Raw genomic sequence first — 24,940 nt, forward strand, 5'->3', positions numbered from 1 at the left:
GAAGGAAGGTCAGGGCAGTAGAGAAGACAGAACCACTGCAGCCAGCTGGCCTCGTGGAAAGAAGCCACCCAGAGGTCCAGGTGACAGGAGTGTGAAGAGAGCCTGTGGCTGGAGGTCCAGAGGAGAACAGAAGGCACTTGAGGGCCTGGAAGGCGCTGAAAATGTGGGCACCATCGGGCCAGGAAATAAGCACTCTGAACCTGGATCAAGACCTAATAAAAAATGTCTAATGAATGTCTTGTTAATTCTGTATACAGAAACTCAAATCCAAGAAAAATAAATTTAGCTAAGTAAAGGGGGTGACTCAGGGCAAAGCAGAGGAAATACTAGCAAGTTTCCTTCCAGGGATTCTCTTCAGGAAGTCCAAAGTTACATGGGACAAAGTACCTTGAGTTTTATTTGCATTTATCTGACTCACTCAGGGCTACACAACTGAGCCATGTGACTTTTCTAAGATCTTCTGGGAAGAAAACTCTGATGACTGGGCTGGAGGATGGTTTCCCACACTCAGCTCTACAAACAGCTCCCCGTGAAGTGTGGTTTTCATAGGGGTCCAGAGCTGTCCATGAATGCTGGCTTATGGAGCGGGCCCAGCGGGAAGTCCTGTCTCCTGGGCCTTTGTATGGAGAGTCACAGTATCTTAGTTGGTGAGGAGAGGAAGGGGCAGGCAGACCCAGGCTTCACAGAAGGGCATAGGGGAGTGCCCAGGGCTCTGGAAGGCCATGCCTCTAGAGATGGGAGGTCTGGCTGTCCCTTTGTGTGTCCTTGGCCTCTCCCTTCCAGCCTTAATGCTGAATCTCTCCGAGGCAGGCTGCTACAGCAGAGCCCCACCAGCATTTGCTGAAGCCAGCTTTCACATGAACTCTAATCTCTTGTTGGCAAAAGATGCTAATAAATGCCAGACAGTTTTGGGGGGCAAGAGAGGAAGATATTTAAGAGTAACTGTTGTTCATTTGGAAGGGGGCCCTCCCCTCCCTTCTTTGTCCTTTGATACATTTTTTCCAGCTCCATCAGGTGAGCCAGGCAGTGTGCAGAGCGGAGAGCAAGGGCTTTGACGAGTAGGTCTTGGTGTCAGGGCTGCCGCCTCTAGTGACATGAATGTGGCCAACTGACACTCTGTAACATCGCCTTCTTTCTACAATGATACCATGGATGGAAAGTGACTGGCCTGATGCATGGCACCTCATATATGCTCTGTACCAGTGATGGTGAACCTTTTAGAGCTTTCAATGATACAAACAGCCTGCTATGGCATGTGTGCCATTAGTTTGCCAGCACTGCTCTATACCCATTAACTTCCCTCATCTTCCTTTTCTGCCTTTTAAGAGATGCCTGTATGTATGTCTGAAGAATGAGACCACCTCTCCTGCTGGAAAAGACAGACAAGGATACAAGTTTCACAATGCTGCCATTATCAAATGTGTGCCAGGAACATTTGTGTTATGCTTAGGCATTAGCCAGGGTTTGTGGTGTCACAGAAATTATATATTGAAATGCCTGGAATTATAAGAAGGCATTTCCACCTTGATTTAGGAATAATCTTTTCTGGTGATGTGGGTTCAACAGCACTCTGAGATAAGGAGGCTTGCAATTTCAGACAGAAAAGCTCTTTCAGAAACAAATCTCCCAACAATGGCAAATGGAAGAATATGAAAGAGGTGATTTTCCCCAGCAACCATGGTGGGTGTAGGGGAAGAGGTGAGGTAGTTTGGATGTGTGGGGCCAGGTGCTTCAAAATCCCACCAGAAGGCTTGGATGTTACCCAGATCAGGGAGTGGCATGGGGCAGGAACCCCTGTTCTGTCCCCTGGTAACGGTATGCACCTGAGTTCGGCATGGAGCCAACTGGAAGTCTTACTACCAAGCAACACATGGTAGGCCGGGGACAGAACACCTGGGTGGAGCAGCCTTCACCCTGAGGTGCTTTCCAGAGTACAGATCCCACTCATGATTGCACTGGGGAGGAATGTCTGCCTAAAGCAGGAGCCTGTCAGCTCCCTCAGAAAGTGTTTGTGACGGGCACCGAGAGGAGTTAAATCCCCACGGAAGTGACCCAGAATTGTTCCTGATTTTTGACTTTTAATCAGTGTAATTCTCATGGGTGTTCTCTACATGAGAGCTCAGGCTGACCTGTAAAAAATCAGAGCTCCAAGGAAGTAACCACAGAAATTCTCCATGAAAGCACTGAGGGGAAACTAAAGATCAGAATAAAGAAAGTTTGTACTTCATGAAATTTCAAAGTCAAAAAGCAAGTCAGTGTTACTAAGGAAGTCATGTTGTTATTTAAAAATCAAGACAACATATGGTTTTAAAGCGAGAAAAGCATAATGACAGAAATAGCCTATCTTTTCTAAAAAAGTAACACCAATACTAAAAACCTGTTTAAGATTTCCTTTCCTTAAAAAATGAAATATGAGTTATAGGTATGATTTTTGCAGTATAAATAAAATTTTGCAAATGAATCTCTTATTTATCTCATTTTCATCTCCACTAGAATTTTAAATGACTTCTTGATGTAAAATGGCAGTCCTTGAATTGTTAATGATCTGTGTTAACTTATTCACATACAAGATAATTACAAAAACTAAGAATAAGATATTAGAAACTTTCATGGGAATCTGATAGTGATTTTTATGTTTGCTGAATATTTTAAAACACTCAAATACTCATCAGAAAAAGCAAGAGAAGTAATCACCAAGAGGAGGGGGTTGTTCAGGGTCGTGGAGACACAGGCATCTGTACTTACTAGCAGACTCGATGAACTTAGGGTAGGCATCGTAGGTAATGAGTGGAATTGGCAAATCCCTGAAGTAGAGTTTAAGTGCACCAGTGATAATGTTGATATCTTCATACATGTTCACAGAAATATCTGCTTTCTCACCATCTTTCAGGGATGTTAAAAGAAACAAAAGTAAACATCTGGATTTACAGTACTTGTTTAATGCATGCCATTTTTGTATTTGATTAGTTTTTTTTTTTTTTTTTGAGACAGGGTCTTGCTATGTAGTTCAGGTTGGCCTTGAGCTCACTATGTAGCCCAGGCTGGCCTCAAATTTGCAGTGACCCTCCTGCCTCAGGCTCCCAAGTGCTAGGGTTACAGGTGTGCGCCACCACATCTGGCCTGTATTTGATTAGATTTTAAAGATAGGCAATGGATCAGTTTTTAATTAAGTGTGTAACATGACACATTAATGGCCAATTTTTTCAAATGTTCTCTTGATGCTGCTTATTTTTCAACGTGGAGGATCAGGAACACTCATTTGCTGCTGATGGGGATGCAAAATGATGTAGCCACTTAGGAAGATAGACAGTTCTTACAAAGCTAAACAGTCTTACCACAGAAACCAGTAATGCTCTCCTAGGTATTTACCCAAATGAGCTGAAAACTTAGGTCCACACAAAAACCTGCACACAAATGTTTACAGCTTTGTTCATAATTGACAAAAAATTGGAAGTGACCTACATGTCCTTTAATATGTGAACAGATTAATTATGGTACGTCTATACAACAAAATTTTATACAGCAATAAAAAGGAAGCTGTCAAGCCATGAAAAGGCAGAGGAACTTTTAAATGGATGTTGGTGACAGAAATCAGCCTGAAAAGGTTTCATGATGTATGATTACAATTAAGATACTTGGGAAAAGGCAAAAAGTACAGCGATGGTAAAAAGACTAGTGGCAGGGCTGGGGATTCAGCTCAGTGGTTTCACTGCCTGCTGTGCAAGCGCAAGGACCCAAGTTCGATCCCCGGTATGAAAAAAACCCAAAAAACTAGTGGTTGCCAAGGATTGGGGGGGGGGGAGGGAGAAAGGGATGAACAAGGAATTTTTATAGTAGTGTCCTGTAATGGTAGTTACCCTAATATAAACTATTGACTTTAATAATAATGTATTGGGCTGAGGATTTAGCTCAGTGGCACCATGCCTGCCTTGCAAGCCCAAGTCCTGAGTTCAATCCCCAGTACCACACACACAAAAAAAGTATCCCTGTTGGGCCATCAATTATAACAAATGTATTATAATCAATTCAAGATATTAGTAATAGGGCCCTGTGGATTATGAGAGACAGCTCTCTACTTTCCGCTCACATTTTTTGAAAACCTAAAACTAAAATCCATTTAAAAAAATCCAGCTTCTTTAAAAATGCAAATACCTCAGCCTTTCAGATATAGTCAATTGCGAATCGAACCGTGCATGTTACCTTTCTCATTGGGTAAATCATCCGCAGTGGCAGGCAGCACTGGGACAGAGCGTGCCTGCAGCACAGAGGTCTGCACCCGGCTCGTTAGGGAGCTGAGGTGCTGGGGCACAGGGACCTGGAATGAGCAGGGGAGGAAGGTGGAGAACGACAAAGGCAAGATCGCCTCTCAACACTTGGGAAAAAGGAAGTTTCCTTCTCTTCTGCTACAGGCTTCTGCTTCCAATATCTATTAGTCATTTTCTGTAAGAATCCTGACTTCAAATATAAAGTGTAAGTTTAAACTTTCTATGCTTCTTGGTTACTCTGAAGTCTGAGCGTTTAATGCTTACAACTAATACAAAAATATGAAACTTTTTCGGAGAGGTATGATAATCACCAATGATCTTTAGACAAATAATGTAAAAAATAAACCCAGAAGAATTTGTGATGTTTTGGCAAAGAGTAAGACCATTCTAAGTTAATGACTGTGCTCAAGAACACACCTCTGTCAAAGGCCATCTTGACATCTTCAATTAGGTCACTAAATCCTGATACTCGGTATAGTCCTTCAGAATTAAGACCTGTAAAAAAGAAAAACAAAAGATAAATAGCATGAGGGTGAACTAGCTTTTTTGGAATTATGCTTCTTTAAATTTTAATTTCTCACCATACTTTAGGCTGGGGAGTAATGTGTCAGAAAAATAATAATATATACAATTAGAAAACTTTTCACACTTTTTTGCTAAAAGAAAACTGTGTCATTCACAGTTCTTTAATTCTGACCCACTGTCACCTGGATATTTATAATTTGGCTCATCATGTTGTCTAATTAGATCAAACAATGTTAAGTCTCAAGGGAAATAATTCACCCCAATTAACAATAGGAATTCTTTTACATAACAGAGGACTAAGACAAACTGTATTACTAGGCCTATAGCAGATTTTCCCATGTGGGAAAGAATAATTAGGGTGCAGCTCTAGTTTTTGGCATTGGATGATTTTAATAGGAAATTTATACCTTTTCTTTTGGTTGTTTTGGTACCAAGGATCGAACTCTGGTCCTTGGTGCTTGCGTGGCAGGTGGCGGAACAACTGAGCTAAATCCCTGGCCCTACCTTTTGTTTCTTGATGAATATAAGAACTGAAAAATGAATCTGTCTCTACATGTCAATTTTTGCAGGCCTGAAGCATCATCCATAAATATATTTTTAAGCATATTTTCTCTTTTTTGTTTTTTTGAGACAAGGTCTCGCTATGTAGTCCAGGCTGGTCTTAAACTCACAATGGAGCAATCCTCCTGCCTCACCCTCCCTAGTGTTGGGACTACAGGCATGGGCCATCACACCCCACATTAAGCATATATTCTGTACCTTGAAATCAAGCTATTTACTTTGTTAATTCATTCCAGACTTTGAGATCATGTGACATCTGAAACCATTCTCCCCCAAATTACTGAAGAGATAACAGCAGTGCTGTACAATAAGGCCCCCAGAGAGGCGCTGGGACTCGTAGTGGTGGGGAATGGAGACGTCACAGCCTGCCGGCAGTGCCTCACCTCTAGACTCAATCTCCCTGATGCACATGTCTACCACCATGGGCCGCTTAGTGATGTGTGCTTTCACAAGCGTCGTGAGGTCGCAACTGTACACCTTCTTCACATGCTTCAAGTCTGGCTTGCAGTCATTTGGGACCATCTTGGAACACTGCTTATGAACATTCAAACCACAATCTAAGAGAAGAATAAAAGGAGGAATTTGTTATTTTCATAGTTGGGAGCACTGCAAAAAGTTTAGCAAAAAGCATTCCAGCTGGGATGAGGTTTTAAAGTGATCTAGCCTCTAGCAGCTCCTTCAGGTGAAAAAGCAATATTCCCTTTTTCCCTGTTGGAAAATTTTGGCTGTAACCTAGGAGGGCAGAATTCTAGTTTATCCCTTTTTATTTATTTTTTCAGTACTGAGGACTGAACCTGGAGCCTTCAAACTGAGATACATCCCCAGCACCCCCTCTTTTATTTGGACACAGGGCTATGCTAAGTCATTAAGATGCTCAGACTGGGTTTGAACTTGATTTTCCTGGTTCAGCCTCCCAAAGGAGCTGAGATTATAGGTGTGTGCATCATGCTTGGCTTATCTATACCCATCATATTTATTTGTTATGTGAGCCCAGGAGCATATGAGAGGAAAAAACTAAAAACTATTTAAATATTTATATAATATCATGTCAAACAGCCAGTGCTGTGGTTTGAACGCACTTGTGTTCTCCAAAATTCATGCAATTGTGTGACAGGTGTGGGCTGGAAGGTGTTCGGGTCATGAGAGCTCTGTCCTAGCTAGCACAGCAGGGGCTTGCAGAAGGGGCGTGCTCTCCTGCCACATGAAACACAGCGTTCACCTTTTCTAGGCCTTCTGCCTTCCACCATGTGAGGGTACAGTGAGGACGGCCACACCGGATGTGCTCAACCTTGTTCAGGGGCTTCCCAGACCTCAGAACTATAAGAAAACTTGCTGTCCTACAAATTACCTAGTCTGTGGTATTTTGCTATGATGGGACAAAACAGACAAAGACAAACTTCAAACTAAAACTGAATTTCTTTTACGTTATATAAGAATTACATTTAGAAGCTAGAGATGTAGCTCAGTGGTAGAGTTCTTGCCTAGCAGGCACAAGGTCCTGGGTCCAATCCCCAGCACCACTGAAGTAAAAAGAAAACAAGTCAATGTGTGGCCAAAAGAACACAATATAAAGTATTTCTAATGTGAGCTGTAACTGTATTTCAATACATTTGATACCAAATAGAATGAGAACTCCAAAGGTAAGGGTATCTAGGGTCCTCTTAAAATAGTGCAGCTCCTATTTATATCCATACATAATCCATTCTATACATAAGATTAATTTATCTAGTAGCCCCAAATAGCTATAATTATTATTTGTTATTACTACTACCATCATCAGCTAACATTTATTGTGGGCTTACTACTCCCACATAGTATTCCGAGTGTCTCACACTTACTAACTTAAAACTGACCATATTTTATGAAATATTTTCATTTGATATCAGAGGAAACCAAGTGCAAAGGTATTAAGTAATTTACCCAATTCTGTCCTATGGATGATTCTAGAATCTACCACTTTAACACCTGAATATATCATAGTAATTCCACCGAAGTTATTTCTTTGCTTTGTAATTTTGCTGAGCTATAATTTCTTTTTTTCTTTTCTTTTTTTGGTACTGGGGATCTAATTCAGGACCTTGCACTTGCAAGGCAAGTGCAGTGCCACTGAGCTAAATCCCCAGCCCTTGGGCTATAATTGCTAAGATGCCAGAACTCAAACATTTTCTGGTTAATATTTCAAGGCAATTTAGTTTTCAGTAAGAGTACAGTGAAATTTTAGAAAGGATTAAGAGGAATCAAATATTTTGCTCAATTAGATTGAAAAAGTGATAAACTATAGCTGAATAAATCAACTAAAATATCACCCTTAAAAAATAACCATTTTGTTTTTAAATTCATAAAAACTTTATGTTGACTTCTTGCAAAACCAGTCCAAGCAGGGAGCATGTGGTTTATACAGGTCTTTTTTTCTTTCTGGTACTAGAGATTGAACCTAGGGCCTCGATACACACTAGGCAAGTACTCTAACACTGAGGTACATCCTCAGTCTTTTAAAATTTTATTTTTGAGACAAGATGTTGCTTGCTCAACCTGGCCTCAAACTTGCAATTGTTCTGCCTTAGCCTGCTGGGTAGCTGGGATTATAAATCTGCGCTATCACACCCAACTTGAAAACTGTATAATTTTTATTGATCTATCTTCAAGTTTACTGGTTCATCTTCTGTCATCTTCATTTGATTCAGCCCATCATCCTTTATTATAGCTGTTTTTCTTGTCTGACAGTTCCAATGTCTGTGTCATCTCAATATTTGTATCTGTTGATTGTTGAGATTTTCCTGGTTCTTGCTACAATAAGCAGTTCCAAACTATATCTTGGAAATTCTGAATGTTAGGAATATGTTTCTAATTAAAATCTTCAATCTCAGGAGGCAGTCAACTTTAGATTTAGAATGCACATTTCAACTCACTGTTGTACCTTGTGGTTCCAATGTCAAGCTGGTTTGTAAAACTTCTGTAATGCTATTGTGCCTGCCTCACTCATGATACCCAGACAGTGGAATTCTACCCCACATTCTCCATGCGGTGCCACTTATGACAGATAGGATGGATGTTAGGGCTGGGCCCACAAACTCAGCTGGGGATGGGTACTGTTTTGCAGTGAACTGTAGGGTAGGCAAGGGAGCCAGAGTTCTGATCATGGTCTCAGCCACCTCATTTCTGCAGATCAGGGATGAAAACAGAGTTTCACTCACAGACTTAGGCTGAGATGGTGCTGCTACTCTATTAGAGTCCTATTCTATTTAGGGTGTGGGTAAAAGTCAGGGTGCCACCCACAGGCTCAGCCAAAGATGGGTGGCATTTGACTACTACAAGGCAGGGGTGGAGGCCAGGGGTCTGCTCTCAGATTTGCAGGACTGCACCCCAGCTACTGCAGAGTGAGGCTGGAAAGCAGGGCTGAGACTGCTGCTTGCTATAGCATTCACCGGGAAGAGGTGGCAATATGCCTTTGTTTATGGAGAATTTTCTGTGGAGAATAGTAGGTATGGCTAAAAGGTTTCTATTGTGCGGGGGCACACTTTTCCCAGTGCACTTGCTGAGAAAGGCTTACTTTTCTGTTGTTCTTCCTGCCTGTTGGCAATTTATGGGTCATGAGCATCTATAATCAGGCAGGGATACATAGAAGGCACAAACACATACCACCAGGGAACTGGCTGCTGGGTTGTTCCTTAAATCCTGAGGTTTTCATGAACCCACATTCCTTTTCCAACTCTCTGAATCTTTTCATAGTTAATACAGATACCTTGTTCAGGGTCTTTTGCTATAATTTTTAAAGTTTTTGGTTTTTTGTGGTGCTGGGTGTTATAATTCCTGGGAGGAACAAGGTGAAAGTCACTTTTTTATCTTGTCCACAACTGGAAGAACTCATATGTTTTTTTTTTGTTTTTTTTTTTATATGGTGTTTTAAAAGTGTGAAATTCAGCAAAGTGTCATAATTTAATAATAGTATAGATGTGCCTCATAATTTAAGTGTGGACACACAGGTCACAATGAGGTTGGAAAACAACTTATTTCCCAGATGAAGACAATGTGGTGGAGTGGCTAAATGATTTGTCCATGTTATTTAACCAGACAAGTGGCAGAACTGAGATTTTAACATTGGCTTGCTGATTCCTAGCCTGTGCTCTTCCCACTGAGTCATACACACTTCTCAAGAGCAGTACACAATGTACTGTACTCTGAATTATTTTCTTCAGCACTCAAGATGAATTTGTTATTTTCAATCTCATATTTGATAATGTGTATTGTCCCCATTATTATATATGCTGAGTTTAAAAAACTGCTATGTCTCACCCAAATGAATGTTACAGTTATCTCTCTGTGACTGATCTGGTAGGACTTTTAAAAAAAACAGTGATCATACCTAACCACTATATTTTTTGTTCATATTCCCTCCCCGTGTACAAATCCTAAGTAGAAGTCCAAACAGTAAAATTCGGATGCATCTGTATAATCTCAAAACATCTGAATGGCATTAAAGGTCTGATACTAACTTTTCCCTTTGAATAAACCTGTTTTTTTTTTTTGGTACTGGGGATCGAACTCGGGACCTTGTGCTTTTGAGGCAGGCGGCGGAACCACTAAGCTAAATCCCCAGCCCTAACTTTTCCCTTTGAATGTGAGGGCTCATCTCCTAAAGATCAGCAGGCTCCTAAACTTGCTTGTGACTCAGTAAAAGCTGAATAAAATGATGACCGAGCTGAGATTTAGGTATCTAGGGAAAAGGAAAATGTTTTCTAAACTAATATTCTTCGATTTAAATAATGTGAAACTGTAAGAAAATAAGATTCCAATTTTAGCAATACATTTTATTGGATATGAAGTCCTTTAGAAGACCATAAGATAGAGCAAAAACATTAAAAGAAAGCATTTTTTTATACCCTTAAGTTCACAGGGCAATACACCAGCTTTGTGTTTTCTCTGAAAATTGCTGCTTCAGAGATTCACAGTATATCTGTATTTCAGTTTGCCATTAAGACTTTGTTTGGTTTTCATACTTATTTATTAAAGTCATATAACTCTTATAAATGGAAAAAAAATCTACAGGAAATTTCATTTGTTGCATCTCTCTTGGTTTGGTAGGTAATTTTTACATTACTATTAAATCACATTTCTCCCTCCCAATTTCTCAAGTTAACAGTGTAGAATAAATATATGAAGGGAGAAATAAAAATTCAAATCATTTTATTTTGTACTTTCTTAATGTATTCCTATTACTTAGACTACTGTTAGGTTACCCTCGGATTTTCTGGTGCTTGATTTATTTTATTTTATTTTTTCCCCCATTAAGTTTATTGGTACAATTTAGGTATAAAATAGTTACACCATTGTGATTTTTTATCTGGTGCTTGATTTAAACACATGGATGCTGCATATCTAGAGAGCATAAAATGAATGGCTGGCATTCTCATTCTACTGACAGGATTAAGGGATAACATAATTATGGTAACATGTTTGAAAGGAAAAATTATTCTATGAGCTTATTTTCCTCTCTCTCTCTCTCTCTCTCTCTCTCTCTCTCTCTCTCTCTCTCCCTCTCCCCTTTCTTTCTGTGGTGTACTGGGAATGAATATGGGGCCTTTGCATTGAGCTATATCCTCAGCTCTTTTTATTTTTTGAGACAGGGTCTTGTAAAGTCACTAAGTTGCCTAGACTGGGTTCAAAATCATGATTCTCCTGCCTCAGCCTCCCAAAGTGCTGGGATTATAGTGTATGCCACCATCCCTAGCTCAGTATTTGTATTTAAGTAACTATAAATAAAATTGTACTTTATTTTTGCAGTGCTAGGGACCCATCCCAAGGCTTCACACACATTCTAGGGATATGCTCAACTACTGAGCTACACTCCCAGCCAGTAAATGTTATTCTTGAATGTATATTTTCTACCCATAAAAAGTAGAACAGCTCATATTTTAATATGCATCACAAGTAATTTTCACTAAGCACAATTAAGAGGAATATCTTATTCCTTGGGATATTTATAAAAATATTGCTGTTGACTAAAAGGGGCTATGTAAAACTTACATGTCTTCAAATTCTCACTGACTTAGAAAAACAATCACAAGTTTTAGGTACAATCAAAGCAGTAATTAAAAGATATTACTTCCCCTTTTCTTCAACCTAAAAGTGCCTGTATACTTGACGTAATAATTTCAGTTATCAGGAAGAAACTGCTGCCATTTGTGCTTGAGGGGAGCAATGACAATGACATGCTGAAAATAAGTCACCTTAAATAACCAATATTAAGTTGAAATATCTATTTTAAAATAACTATCCTTAACTCCTTAAAATATTCTGATAAGGTTAAAAAAACAATTTAGAAATTCTGGTGAAATACTGGTCTTTTTTTCTAGGGAGGGATGTTTGACAATCTCAGTGACCATAAGATTAATTTAAACTATTAGTTTACATTTCATAAAGAAAAAAACCTAACTTGAGGAAAAATTGGTCTGAATGACCATCCTCTGAACCCTACATTTTAAAGGCTACCTACTTGGGTCATAAATACTTTAGCAAGAGGAGCATCGGTCCTTGGCTGTGATTAGACATTGCCATGTGATGTTATTTTACTTACTTTGATGGAAGCAGAGGAAGGGGAAGCTTTGGCAGTTGATACTGTTTAATGCCTCCTACATCACCTAGTATTGCTGGGGTTTGAAAGGTCATGCAGTGCCATGCTTAGCATTCTCAGGACCATCCCTTTGTCTGCTCCATATCCTTTCTGGGGGTAGTGTGTGTACCTACAAAACTAGGGATTTTGGGCCTGATGGGACCCAGCTTACCTGTTTCAGTATTAGCTGAATTCAATGATTCCTACAGCAACTTTGCTGGGCTGATGTTTGAATAGCACCCAACTGAGAGAGAAAGAGGGGTGTGTGTGTGTGTGTGTGTGTGCGTGCAGAACATGGGTGTGGGTGGGATACAAAATTGCTGCTTTTGGCCAACATTCCACTAAAAATTCCTGAAAGCTTTCTTTTGCTTGGGTAGATTTTCTGGGGAAAAAAAACCAACCCAGAACAAAGCAAGGTTTCTTATAGATCAAAAATAAAACACATCTCCTTTTTAACGGGTAATAAACCTGCCATTTCTCTTTGTAAATAATGTCTTTATTAATATTTACTCCTGCTAGTGTGTGAGCTTTCTAATGCTGCTGTAACAAATTAGCACAAACTCTGCAGCTTAAAACAACATGTACTAAAAGAGCTACAATTAAAGTATTAGGAGGCTTATGTTCTCTCTGGAGGCTCTGGAGGGCGCATCCATTTCTTTGTCCTTCCCATCTCCTAAGGCCACCTGCATTCCTTGGCTCATGGCCGCCTTCCCTTCATTTTTGGAGACGACAGTATGGCATTTTCTCATATCTCACACCTCTGCTTCTGCCCTTATATCATCTTCCTGTGATTCTCATCCTCTGCCTCCCTCTTGTACAAACCATCGCCAATTGTGATTGCACTGGGCCCACTGCAACAATACAGGGTCACCTTTCCATCTCAGTAGCCTTAATTTAATCACTTGCAACTTCCTAGTGCCCTGACAGGTAATACAGTCACAGGTTCCAGGGGCTGGGAAGTAAACATCTTTGGGGACTATTATTCAGCCTACCATAGTGAGTGTGTGCTCTCTCTTTAAATTCTTAATTCTCTGCCTTGTTTTAGATAATGTAGATGGCTCAAAAGCCAGATGAGTCCTAATTTAACCTAAGAATCCCACTGTCCATCCAAATGTAATTAGCTGTCAAAGAAAACAGAACTAATTTGGATTCCAATCCCAACCCTCTGAGTTTTTAAAAATGGGCTGACATGTGCTCAGATTATACATTAATATGGTGCAAAATCCCGCAGAATATAATGCTTTGAAGGACAAGATAGAGGAATAAAATGAAAAATCTTCCTCAAGGCTTTTGTTACAATTCCTGTCCTTATTCACAGTAAGAGGTGAAGGCTATGAATGTGGGTGGCTGGGGGGTTGGGGGTGGTGTTGGTGAATCATTTTTTTCTCCTCTTTTATGCTAATAGATGTTCTAAAACATTTCTTTCAAATGTGTTTCTGGACTGTGGCATATTACCACAGAATATTTGTACATGTTGTACCTGTTCTCTGCTGATAGCCTTCATTCTCACAAAAAGTAAACGATACATATCATTACTCTGGTAAAAGCTAGTAAGTTACTGACAATCGTAAAATGCTTAAGAAACTGTTGGGGGGTGTCTGCTGGTCAAGAATGGCAATCCAGGCTGACTGAGACCCTCATTCCTTGAGCATGCAATTTCTGCTTTGGAAACAGTACTCCACTTGCCTTAAAAAAAAAAAAAAAAAAAAGACCATGATGTAAACTGTCTTAACTAACCACCATCCCTTTATCATCACTTTCCATTGCACATTGTTCCCTTCCAGTTCAAAGGTACAACACAGCCTCTTTATGCTGGCTCCTCATCTTGACTCTGCATAACTTAGCTAAAGCAGTAAGGTTTTCCTGCGGCCTCTGAGACTGAAGCCTGAGCCTCAGCTCTCCTTGCTGGACACCTCTAGAGTTCAAGGTTCACACCTGTGTAATTCTGAAGCCATGTCCCAGAGCAAGGAGGTTTCTGAATGTGCCTGGCTAGTGACATATGCCTAGAACCTCAGTATGCCTTCCTGATGCTCAGGGAATAATGACTGAAAGAAGAGTGACTTGAAATGTCCTCATGCAATGCATATTATACTTTGCTGTTCAAAGAAAATCCAATTTAGAAATATGTGAAACCAGACCTCAGAAATTTCTGCACAATGGGTAACAAAAATACTCCAAAACCATGCCACAAGAGATGAGGGTATTTACATGGCTCAATCTGACAGTTACTACAGTTACCATTTTGAATTAATTTACTCAGTATACTTTTCTAGTGTAAAACTTTATGCTAAAATACATATAAGAAGATATTTTAGTTTTACAAATTAAATAGAAACTTGTCTTTACCAGATGTTATAAACACGGTGAATGCTGCGGCCAGGTGCCATTCAAAAGAAAGGCAAGTTTGTAAAAACATTACGGTGTGTCCTCATCTATTTTATTCATCAGATCTGGCACCATGTGAGTCTAGGTCTTCCCCAAAGTCAAACTGATCATGGAAGGTAAATGTTTTGAAATGATTCAGGACATTAAGGCACCCATGATGGTGCAACTAAAGAGAGTCACGAAAGAAGACTTCCAGAGCTGCTTCCAACAAGTGGCAAGAATGATGGGATAAGTGTGTTCAAAGCAAGGGGGAGTATTCTGGGGAGAATTAATGGCAACATGTCTTCTATTGTAATAAATATTTTTAATTTAACACATGCCATATTTTTCAGTTATACCTCATAAATTTCACATGATGGAAATGACTTTGTTTCAAGTATTTCAATAAATCTTTATATTATGTGTGTGTGACATGATATTAAAACAAAAAACATCTCATGTATTGGTGGCTAATTAGGATTGCAAACACAGATTCAAACATTCTTAAAAACGAGCTCACACACTGGATGTTTCTTTTTTTTTTTTTTTTTTGGTACTGGGGATTGAACTCAGGTCCTTGAGCTTGTGAGGCAGGTGGCGGAACCACTGAGCTAAATCCCCGGCCCCAACTGGATGTTTCTTTATGTGTAGATCATAAAGTTTCTAAATGCAAATCTACAGTATCATGGTCATATTTTACAGAAAGGGTTTGGCATATCCAAGATTTCAAAATGTTACCAAGAAAATATTAGTGACTAAGTGGTTTTTCAGAATTTGGTAACCATCTTTGAAGATAAACTCACAGATTTTTTTTTAGGCTTTGATTTCACAAAAATTTTGTAAGGACAATCCAGCTTAACAAGTTATCTTTAAAATTCAGTTGCCAAGGCAACAATCATAGGTCCTGGTACACTGCTTTTTAAAAAAGTCATTTTTATAAATTTAGTTACTGCAACATCAAAGGGAAGTATTAAATATAACTGCCTTACTTTATCTCCTTTTGTCAGGCTTTTTAAACAAGCTGACTTTTCTCTTTTTAATGGACTGTACCAGATCCTTAGTCTTCTTCCATCAAGTGCAAGAAGATTAAGGACAGATAAGATATCAGTGTCTAAAGTGGCCACCTGAGAATGTGGCTGATTCCATGTGTGGCAGAGTAAACCAGAATTCAGTCCGTTGTTCGTGTGCCTAACAGTACATTTCCTTAATACCTTATGCCTCAGACCTCCGTAACTGATTCCATCCAGAGAGGAGGGAAATGCTCTTACCTGCACATTTCACTCCCTGAGCAATGAGACCCCACATGAAGTTGGCACAGTATTCACACCAGTGTGGCCCTCGGAACGTATGGACCTGAAAAAGAATAAAGGTGAAGGGGGCAAGAGGAAAAGCACATAGATGAGGAGACTGTTTCATAAAAGCACTGATACACAGGCCACGATACTACAGAAGCAGCAACATGGCTACCTTTAGAACTATAGTTGAGTGACACTGACAAGCAGTTCAAAATTTTTCACAGTTTAATCTCCTTTTTGTTTTAGAATCTGATAAACCAATATTCTGTAATTTATTGTTGATACAATTTCTACAGTGAAATTTATCAATGAGTCTCAAGTACAAGCAGCTTCTTCTATGTTTTATATGAATACTGGCACTTCTGAGTACTACGACATGAACAGGAATAAGAAGCAATATCAAGGACGCCTCTGAACCATAAAGATTTTGTCAGATGATCTACCTTTGTGACCACAGTGGGTGATAGATGGTAAAGGTGACAGTAGTAACAAGTGACTCACCAAAAAGGGTCAATTTCTTTCAAACATTTGATACTTATGGGGTTAACAAAGAGATTAAACACATTTTAAAAACTGCAGAAGCTATATTTAATTAGAAATCCTGGTGTAGTAATTATGCACTGATCAGTCTAGCTCATACAGGTTTTATTATATTCAATTGCTTTTTCCCTAAGAAAAAAAGGAATCCCTGAAGAGGAAAGGTTCAAAAATGCTAACGTTTCTACAGATTTTTATACATAGGAAAGAGAAAACTACTCCAGCTTAACTTGGGTGAAAATATACTGCTAGAATAGAGAAGCAATGAATTCAAACCCTGAACACTATAAAGAATAAGAGAAAGAAAAACCCTGAATATTTTCACTAACAATTTAAATTTCTGAGCAAATACTGGCTGAAAAAATAAGAGGAGAATTTACAAGGAAGCCACTGTGTGTATCAAATTAAAATTATTTAAGATAACTTTCTATAGTTTTGGTTTTTCCCCCATGATGGTGTTGGAATGTAAACTCAAATCCTCACATACTAGGCAAGTGCTCTATCACTAAGCCACATGCCTAGCCCCTTAAGATAATTTCATTCACATACATTAATTTTATTAATTTATATATTTTTATATATCAATATAAAATATATGACATACCTACTATACATTATATATTAATATATAACATTTCTCCTGCAGAAAACAGTAAAATAAGAGTGGAAATCAGTGTGAGGACTTTATTCTAACATAAATATCTACCAAAAGAGATATTGTAAATAATGAAATTCACAGATAAGACTATCACTTTTTACAGTTGTTATATTAATGTATTAACTAGGTTTCAGCCGAGTAAATGATTTTAAGACAGGTGCATAATATATATCTTGTTTCTTCTAACTTAAGACGTCACAAATGTAACATACCATTATATGTTCCATTTAGAAAAATTATGCCAAATCTACAACATGCCACTGATAAGATATATCCCACTTTCAGAGATGTTAAAATATAACAAAAACATACGTATTAAAACCAGTGAAATACAGCATTTTAGAATTTAAAATATTGTCCTGGCCAAAATATCTATAAAAGACTGCGCCAGATGACCCAGGTTTCATTCCAAGTAGGTATGTGCTTGTGACTATGGTGGTTGTCAAGCAAGCGTGAGTAAAATTTTTATGTGGATTTTGAAAAGTAGGACATAACTCTATCTCTGTCTTATAGAAAAGGGTCAGGAATGTAGACAGTTGTTTCTGGCGTGTTATGATGATGTTCAGCATCTGTAAACTGAAAGCATTTTCTGGAGTTGCTGACGCAGAGGTCAAGATCAACAGTCAGATGCTCTGTGATGCCTGTCTGGTTGTCTCTGTTCTGCAGTGAATGAAAACTCTGAAGTATGCAACCCTGCTTCATGCTGATGGCAAATGTGTGAAGTAGACAGCACTCACTCATGTAAAAAGTAATCGTGAAATCACACTAGAATGGTGGTTACTCTTACAGAAAGTCTTTGGAACATTCATCAGCCCACAGGTTGCCAGATCTCAGCACAAAGCAGTACTACTTACTGATAAGATGCATGAAAATGCTATGGAGGAAGTCTCAAGAATTATTTGTACCTGCCAGTTTATCTCATAGTAAAGTGTCTGAAAGTTACACTGGGAGACCAAAAGCAGTAGGTGCTCGTGTTTGTTATACAAAAGGCTTTTGGCAAATAGCACTGACTACTGACAAGCAGAACCCATTGCCTTCCTCACCTTCTCAAAAGCAGTGGAAAGTGGAACATTTTGAAAAGCATGGGCATTTCTTTTACATTACACTGCTACAGAAAGGGTTTTAACTATCTGTGCAGGCTCCATATTCTCTAAAGGATGCACATGTGTCTCAGAAAGCAATTAGGAAATTGTTAGGTATGCATTTCATTCTTGGACAGCTTTCTATAAAGGCATCTTGAATTACTTGGGGCTCTCTTTTTTTTTTTTTTTTTTTTTGGTACCAGGAATCGAACTCGGGTCCTTATGCTTGCAAGGCAGGTGGTGGAACCACTGAGCTAAATCCCCGGCCCCGGGGCTCTCTTAATTGTTTGGAAAAGTTTATGTATGTAGCACCTAGGAAACTGTCCTAGAAATAGACTTGGAGCACCAGAAATCTTATAACTCTATTTGTATAACAGTTAAATGGATTTCCTTTTGACTTCTTATATCCTAAAATTCACACACACACACATGCATGCACATGCACTTTTTTAGGGGCTCTGACTTCTATGACTCCATGACACTGGACTGTTTGTAAAATTTGCTTATTGTAGCCTTTTGGTCCTTTTTATTTCCTCTAAGGTCACAAAAGCAGTAACTTCATTGAGGATTTTTATTTATTCATAAACATTAGTGATGATATATACAAAGATAGAAAAGGGCATGGGTTTAGGAAATTGATGGTAGGTTTTTCCTGGTAAACACTGTGAAATGCTCCAATGATTGTTTTCAGAGTGTGAGGGAAGCTGGAGGGAGGGAGGGAGGGAGCGGATCTGTGGGCAGCTCAGGCTGGAGATGCTGCTCCTGTACTGTGCTCTCACCCCATGAAAGTGTGAGGGGCAGAAAGACGGGCATGTATGTAAGTGTGTGTGTTTGTGTGGGAGTGATGTGTATCAGGAAAGGCTGTTCCAAGGGGATCTAAGGCACAAGTCATGAGAGAAAACAACGTGGTCATTAGAGTTGCAAGGAAGCCCAAGGGTGGGGGAGGGAATGACTGGTATGGCAGAGACCAGAGAGGCAGACTACAGGGAATACTCTGCTCAGGGAGTATGTAGGGCCACTGGAGGTGTTTAAGAAGAGTGACACAGTCAAGGGGGCAAGGCTACAGCAGACAAACGAGGTAGGTTAGTATGGCAGCTGTGTAGATAATGGTAGCTCTGGGCAGGGGTGGTGAGAGAAAGGGACAGTCTGAAGGGACACAGGAAGCAAGTGTCTGTGAGGCTTGGTAACTAACAAACAGAAGCGGAGAACAGGAGCCAGGCTGACCATTAGCATCTGGGTCTGGTGACGGGGGAGGATGACACTGACAGGCACAGCAGTGAGGAGGAGGTCTGAAGTGAGGCAGAACAGGAGAGGGAGGGTGCTGGTTGAAGATTCATGGGAAAGGGGTCACTGAGGGAGCAGGCTCTTAGGTCAAACAGCGATGGGATCCAGGAGGGTGGCCAGCTTTGAAAGAAAGCAGATGAGGGAAAGAGGGGAGAGGATGGCTGTGCAGGAGGGGTGGCGAACCCTGGGCCATATAACAAAAGGAGTTCATACCTGACAGCTTCTGTGCATCACCAAGTGCAGTTGGAAGCAAATGAGTCTGGAGAAAAGGGAGGACCAGGAACCTGAATTGGGCAGGAATTCTGAGAAGGGCTGCCGGACTTTAAAATTCTTCACGCACGACACTGAAGTTGGTGTCAAGCACATTAAGAGTGATATGTGCTTTCTACAGTAAGTGGGTGACTGCACTATTTTTTAGCTTTATCTAAATGTTTCATTTTAGCTGGGCATGGTGGCGCATGCCTGTGATCACAGCACTCAGGGGGCTGAGGCAGGAGGATTACCATGAATTTGAGGCCAGCCTGGGCTACCTAGGGAGATCCTGTCTCAAAAAAAGTTTCATTTTATACATAGATTTATATTATCAGTGATGTTTATATCACATACTTTACCAACTCAGAAAAAGAGTATCTCATTGCATATTCACAGTAGCTTAACTGTGGAAACAGCCTAGATATCCATCAACAGATGAACGGGTAAAGAAAATGTGGTAAAGAATGAAATCACGTCACTGGTAGGAAAATGGATGGAACTTGGAGACCACTGAAGTGAAATAAGCCAGTCTCAGGTAAAAATTGTGGCCTTTCTTTTATAAAAGAAGTTTGAAATAAGTACAAAAACAAGGGAAAGAGTGCAGGAAATGAGAAAGTCGTCTTCTAGTGATGGGGAAGGGATTAGAAGAAGAAGGGATGGAAGAGGGGGTGACAAGGATGAAAATAATCAAAATATGTTATATGCATATACCCACGTCATCACAATTCTTATTCTGTAGGACTAATGTGCCAGTGAAAAGATCAACTGCACAAATCACACAACTTAGAGTAATCTTCAGCCTGAAGGATAGTGTGCTGAATGAATTAAGCTGGGCACAGAAAGAAAAACACTGCATGTTCTTGCTTATATGTGGAAGTTTAAAAAGTTGATCTCATGGAAATAGAAAGCAGTGCCTACTAGAGACTGGGGGGAAGGAAGGGGAGTGCAGAGAGGGTGGTGAGTGGGTATAGGGGTACAGCTGGATAGGAGGAATAACTTCGAATATTCTAGACCACAGTAGGGAACGACAATTGTGTATTTCCAAATAGCTGGTAGAGAGAATCCTGAACACTCTTAACACAAGGAAATAATAAATGTTCAAGGTGATGGATATGCCAATTACCCTAATCTGATCATTACACACTGTGTACATGTATTACAATAGTGTACTGTACCCTATAAGTTTACAATTAAGTGTTTTGTTTGTTTTGGTACCAGGGATCGAACTCGGGACCTTGCACTTTCTAGACAGGTATGGCACCACTGAGCTAAACCCCCACCTCACTTGTTTGTTTTTTTAAAGCTCTTGTACTACTCCATCTAGCACAATGGAAACAGGCAGGTATTTCCTGCAGACAATTCTATAGGCACTGAAATCTGATGATTTTGTTTAGTAGATATGGTTGTACTTAATAGCTTGTTTTAAAAATTCTTCAAAATAGAATTGGCATCCAAGATATTAATGAAAGATTAAAGGTTGCTCCCTGGGGACCTTCTAGTTAGGAGAATGCTAAGAAAGATCTAGGTGGGACATGGGGAGAAGAACCTGGCATGGTCACAAGGAATGTGGGGACTTGGGCCTGAAGCTGAGTGAGTTGTGTCTAGAGCCCTATCTGTAGGAGACACCCAGTAGACAGCTACAGCTGGTCACCATTTGGGGAATCAAAGCTGTTTTTCACGATGTATACAACCAACAATCACATGACACTTTGTGGCATTTTTATAGGATTTTTAATCTAAAGGGCCTCAGACTTTTGTGTTTTCCAAATCTGTACTTTAGTTTTCTTGTCTGCCTCCATTCTTCAAGGCTGTCAGATCTTTCTCTTTCTCCCTTTTCCAATCACCAATTCTTAGTTGTGGACTAGGAAATCTAATAACAGACTTGCTAGCACTGGATGTAAACCCAGAAACTGTTCTTCTTGAAGGCCTTTCAGCAGTGAAAAAACTTCTGGCTTCAAGTCTATGCTTCTTACTGTGGATGCTTATGGACAGTAATCTCTTGATGAATAAGATGCAGGTAGTAGCTTTGTTCTGTTGGATCCACTAAGCTGTTAGTTTCTGCTTCCTTTTTAAAGACATTTTTTGAGGCAAGGTCTCACTTGAGCTTGCTATGTAGCCCAGGCTGGCCTCAAACTTGAGATCCTCCTGCCTCAGTCCCCAGTGCTGGGATTACAGGCGTGCACTACCACACCTGGCTAGCTACTGTTTCTTATGAGTAGAAACCAGCCTCTGCTTTCGCTACCAAACAAATGACTTTAAAGACATATATTGGGTTTTTAAGGTAGGAAAGTGACCAATTCCTTTAAAAACAGCACTATTTTTTTTTTAAGAGTTAAACACATAATCAATTTACAAAACTGAATTCCTTTGGGAAGTATGTATTTGAAAGATAATTCAAAAGTGCAATTAGTGTCAGCTTATCACATTATTAATGAAGTAGAGGATGGTCCTAAGGAAAGCAGCCTTGTAAATGAGCCACAGGTGTTTCCAGGCCTCCTCTAAAGCTTCTGACCCATCTTGATAAATACAAGAGACACAGTACATGGCATGAATTGTACCTTAATGAACAAAGGCATAACCAACTAGTTTTAAAGCCCTCTTTTGGAATTGGAAAAAGACAATTTTATCACCATGGCATCTGAGATTGCTTTTCACCTGTAAACAACTCCTTTCATTTTAGTCACTCTAGTTAAAAAGAAAAGAAAAAAGACTGGATTAGTTAATGGACCCTAATAGTCTTAACAGTAAAGGCACAGGCAGAAGCCAGGCTGAAAAGGACAAGCAGGGTGTGGGATGGGTGAGACATGAGCCATAGGGGGCACATACCAGTGTCATACATCTCCAAGACATTGATCTATGTAAACACTAAAGCCATTCTCATGGGGTCTGCTGTTCTACTGACCAAAACCCTGACTTATATAAGAAAATGAACCCACCTTCTCATTGTGCTTCTAGCATTCACACCTCGAGACTGAATGCCAATAACAGAAACAGGAAAATTAAAAAAAAAACAAACCACCCCACAGTTTGGGAAGACATACTGGAAAAACCCAGCATTATCTTTTTTTTGGTACCGGGGATCGAACTTGAGACCTTTCGAGGCAGGCAGCAGAACCACTGAGCTAAATCCCTGGCCCAATCCAGCATTATCTTGATTATCCTGTATAAGCCCAAAACATTCCCTTTAGAGCTTAGTGGGAATACAAACAGCCATGGAGCATGCGGGTAAGTCCTGCTGCAGACATAACCCCCATCAGTGGTAATAAGAACAATGGGGCAACACAGTTGGCCTGGGAAGGTGGCAATGACATTTCAGCTGCAGTCTGTCATATGGGCGGCTTGGATGAGTCAGTCTTCTAGTAGTATTGGGAAATGAAGGGAGAGAACAGATGATCAAAATCAAAACAAAGGGGATGTAGGTAAGTAGGCAGCTGGACAGAAACGGCCTTTTCTCCCCACTGCGCCTCTTCTCCCATTTTCATCTTTAGGGGAAATAGAACACATTCTTTTAAATGATCATGTCTCACCAAGATGGGTTACAACAACTTTTTGGCCCTTAGGATTTGAAATTTCTAATTTTAGCACTAATCTGTTACTTCACTTAAAGCATTTTGATGTGTATTAAGGGATGATCATTAGTAGAGAATTCACAAAATTGTACAGAGGTCCCTGTAAAAAAGGGTAGGGAAGAATACTTAAAATAGGAGTGTCTTTAGAAGTAAGGCAATAGCATCTTGTCTGTTGTTTAGTCAAAATTACCAGCCGCCTTAAAACTCTTGGGAAAAACCTATCACAGAAAGACAGTGATCTGGGTACAGTTAAGGTACCAGCACTGACATTATGTTGGCTGTTCTGATGGGATGGAAGTGTAATGTGACTACCACAGAAAAGGCAAAAGAAATGCACTGGACACTTGCAGAAACGTAGCTGTGAGTAATGCCTGGAGCTGTAAGTGCCTGGAATGGGAGGGCACAGCTGGTGGTCAGCAGCAGACAAAAGTGAGAGAGGCACTGGACAGCTGGGAAGGGGCCCAGGAGCTAACAGTCTCCACAATGAGCTGGTACATAGACGATTGTATAGGGGAGGATTTTCAGGGTCTCTGTGAGCCATGTATTTAACTGCATAAGTAAACAGAAGCCTCACTTTGAACTGGTGACTGGATGTTTTAAGAGGGAGGAAACTTCAAAATTGAGGGAGATGCTTTTAAAGTGTGCTTAACTTACTCTGGCCATACCACAAATACATGATTTTTCAAATCATAAGTTGATATAATATGGTAAGACTATAAAATAGTCTAACTTTACTAACAGGGAAACTGGTAGGGTAGGAATTTAGATCTCTCTCATAAAGAACATGATAAGTTTTTATTTAATGATGTACAAAATATTACTTTAAAAATGTGCAGAAAAATAAGTATCCATTCACCATACTTCAATATAGGGCTTTATTAACAGAGTTTAAATTTCTTTATGGATTCCTTCATGACCTACCCATTCCCCCCAATCAATACTGTGCCTTTGAGAGAGAAATCTTTCTGAAATTATTGCTGAGAAATTGCACTGCAAACAAATGAACTTGCTTGGCTCATATCCAATCACACTGATGCTAGAACATAAACAGTTTCTAGTGCCAGTGTTCTGTTCGAAGCTGAAGATGGGCCATCAATTTGAACTAGCGTGTGTGCATGTGTGCAGCCCTGGGGATAGGACTGCTAATTTGAAAATCAGGAATCAAAGCAGAAGGAGCAAAGTCCTCAAACAATTTTTGCTACAAGGTACAGATGATCTAGAAACACTTTCTGCCAAAATATGGATGTTTAAAGTATTATAAAATCTGTATTTTTTGTAAGATTTTAAAATATCTTTTCTTCTGATGGCTTTAACTCTAAATTGAATCATACTCAAGGCTTAAAAATGTCAAATGTCATAGCAAAACACTTTTACTTTGAAAGTTAGCTTTACTATTTGAATGAGTTTGCATTCAAATATCAGTAATAAAAAAATCAACACAGTGAATCAATACTTCAAAATACCAATCCTTTAAGATTATGTATAGGTATAACAGGAAAATAAAGGAACCAACTTGGTTGTGCAATAAAAAGCATTTTACAACTCATAATTGAGGGACAGAAAATCTATACCACATTACAAAATGGCAAACTGAAAACTGAGATCAAATTAAAAACCCTAGACCACTCCACATTATCTTGTGATCCATAATTCCTTGAAGCCAAGACTGTACTAATTTAACATATCCACACAACTGGGTTTCAATTTGTTTTTGGTTGTAAAAGTGTCATCTAAAGTAGTACTATTAACATACATTCCAATAGGAATAGGAGGATTTCTATAATATACCAGGGCAAAGATATGACTATTAAATTGTGGGCAGGGATATAGCTCAGTGGTACAGTACTCTGTGCTTGCCCAGCATGTGTGAGGCCCTGGGTTCAAAGCAAAAAAACCCAAAAAAACCCCCAAACCCCCAAAATATTAAAGAACTATATG

General features: G+C 39.6%; 1 protein-coding gene and 1 long non-coding RNA gene across 8 annotated transcripts in view; one reads left to right on the top strand and one right to left on the bottom strand.

Annotated features, from left to right (window-relative positions):
- The window catches only part of LOC147829968 (uncharacterized), a 59,187-nt gene that overhangs the window by 24,774 nt on the left and 9,473 nt on the right, over window positions 1–24,940 (top strand). The window lies entirely within an intron of this gene.
- Chn1 (chimerin 1) overlaps window positions 1–24,940 on the bottom strand; it is a 187,976-nt gene that overhangs the window by 5,887 nt on the left and 157,149 nt on the right. For all 6 annotated transcript variants that reach the window (XM_004857705.4, XM_087200621.1, XM_087200616.1 and 3 more), the window contains 4 exons: window positions 15,594–15,678; window positions 5,735–5,908; window positions 4,683–4,760; window positions 2,746–2,883 (listed from right to left, as the gene is read on the bottom strand). In XM_004857705.4, coding sequence (XP_004857762.1) covers window positions 2,746–2,883; window positions 4,683–4,760; window positions 5,735–5,908; window positions 15,594–15,678 — 475 coding nt within the window. The remainder of the gene's footprint in view (window positions 1–2,745; window positions 2,884–4,682; window positions 4,761–5,734; window positions 5,909–15,593; window positions 15,679–24,940) is intronic.

This window comes from Heterocephalus glaber, unplaced genomic scaffold (genome assembly GCF_053883595.1).
Source record: "Heterocephalus glaber isolate CG9 unplaced genomic scaffold, H.glaber_assembly_v1.0 deba00000347, whole genome shotgun sequence".
Taxonomy (NCBI): Eukaryota; Metazoa; Chordata; class Mammalia; order Rodentia; family Bathyergidae; genus Heterocephalus; species Heterocephalus glaber.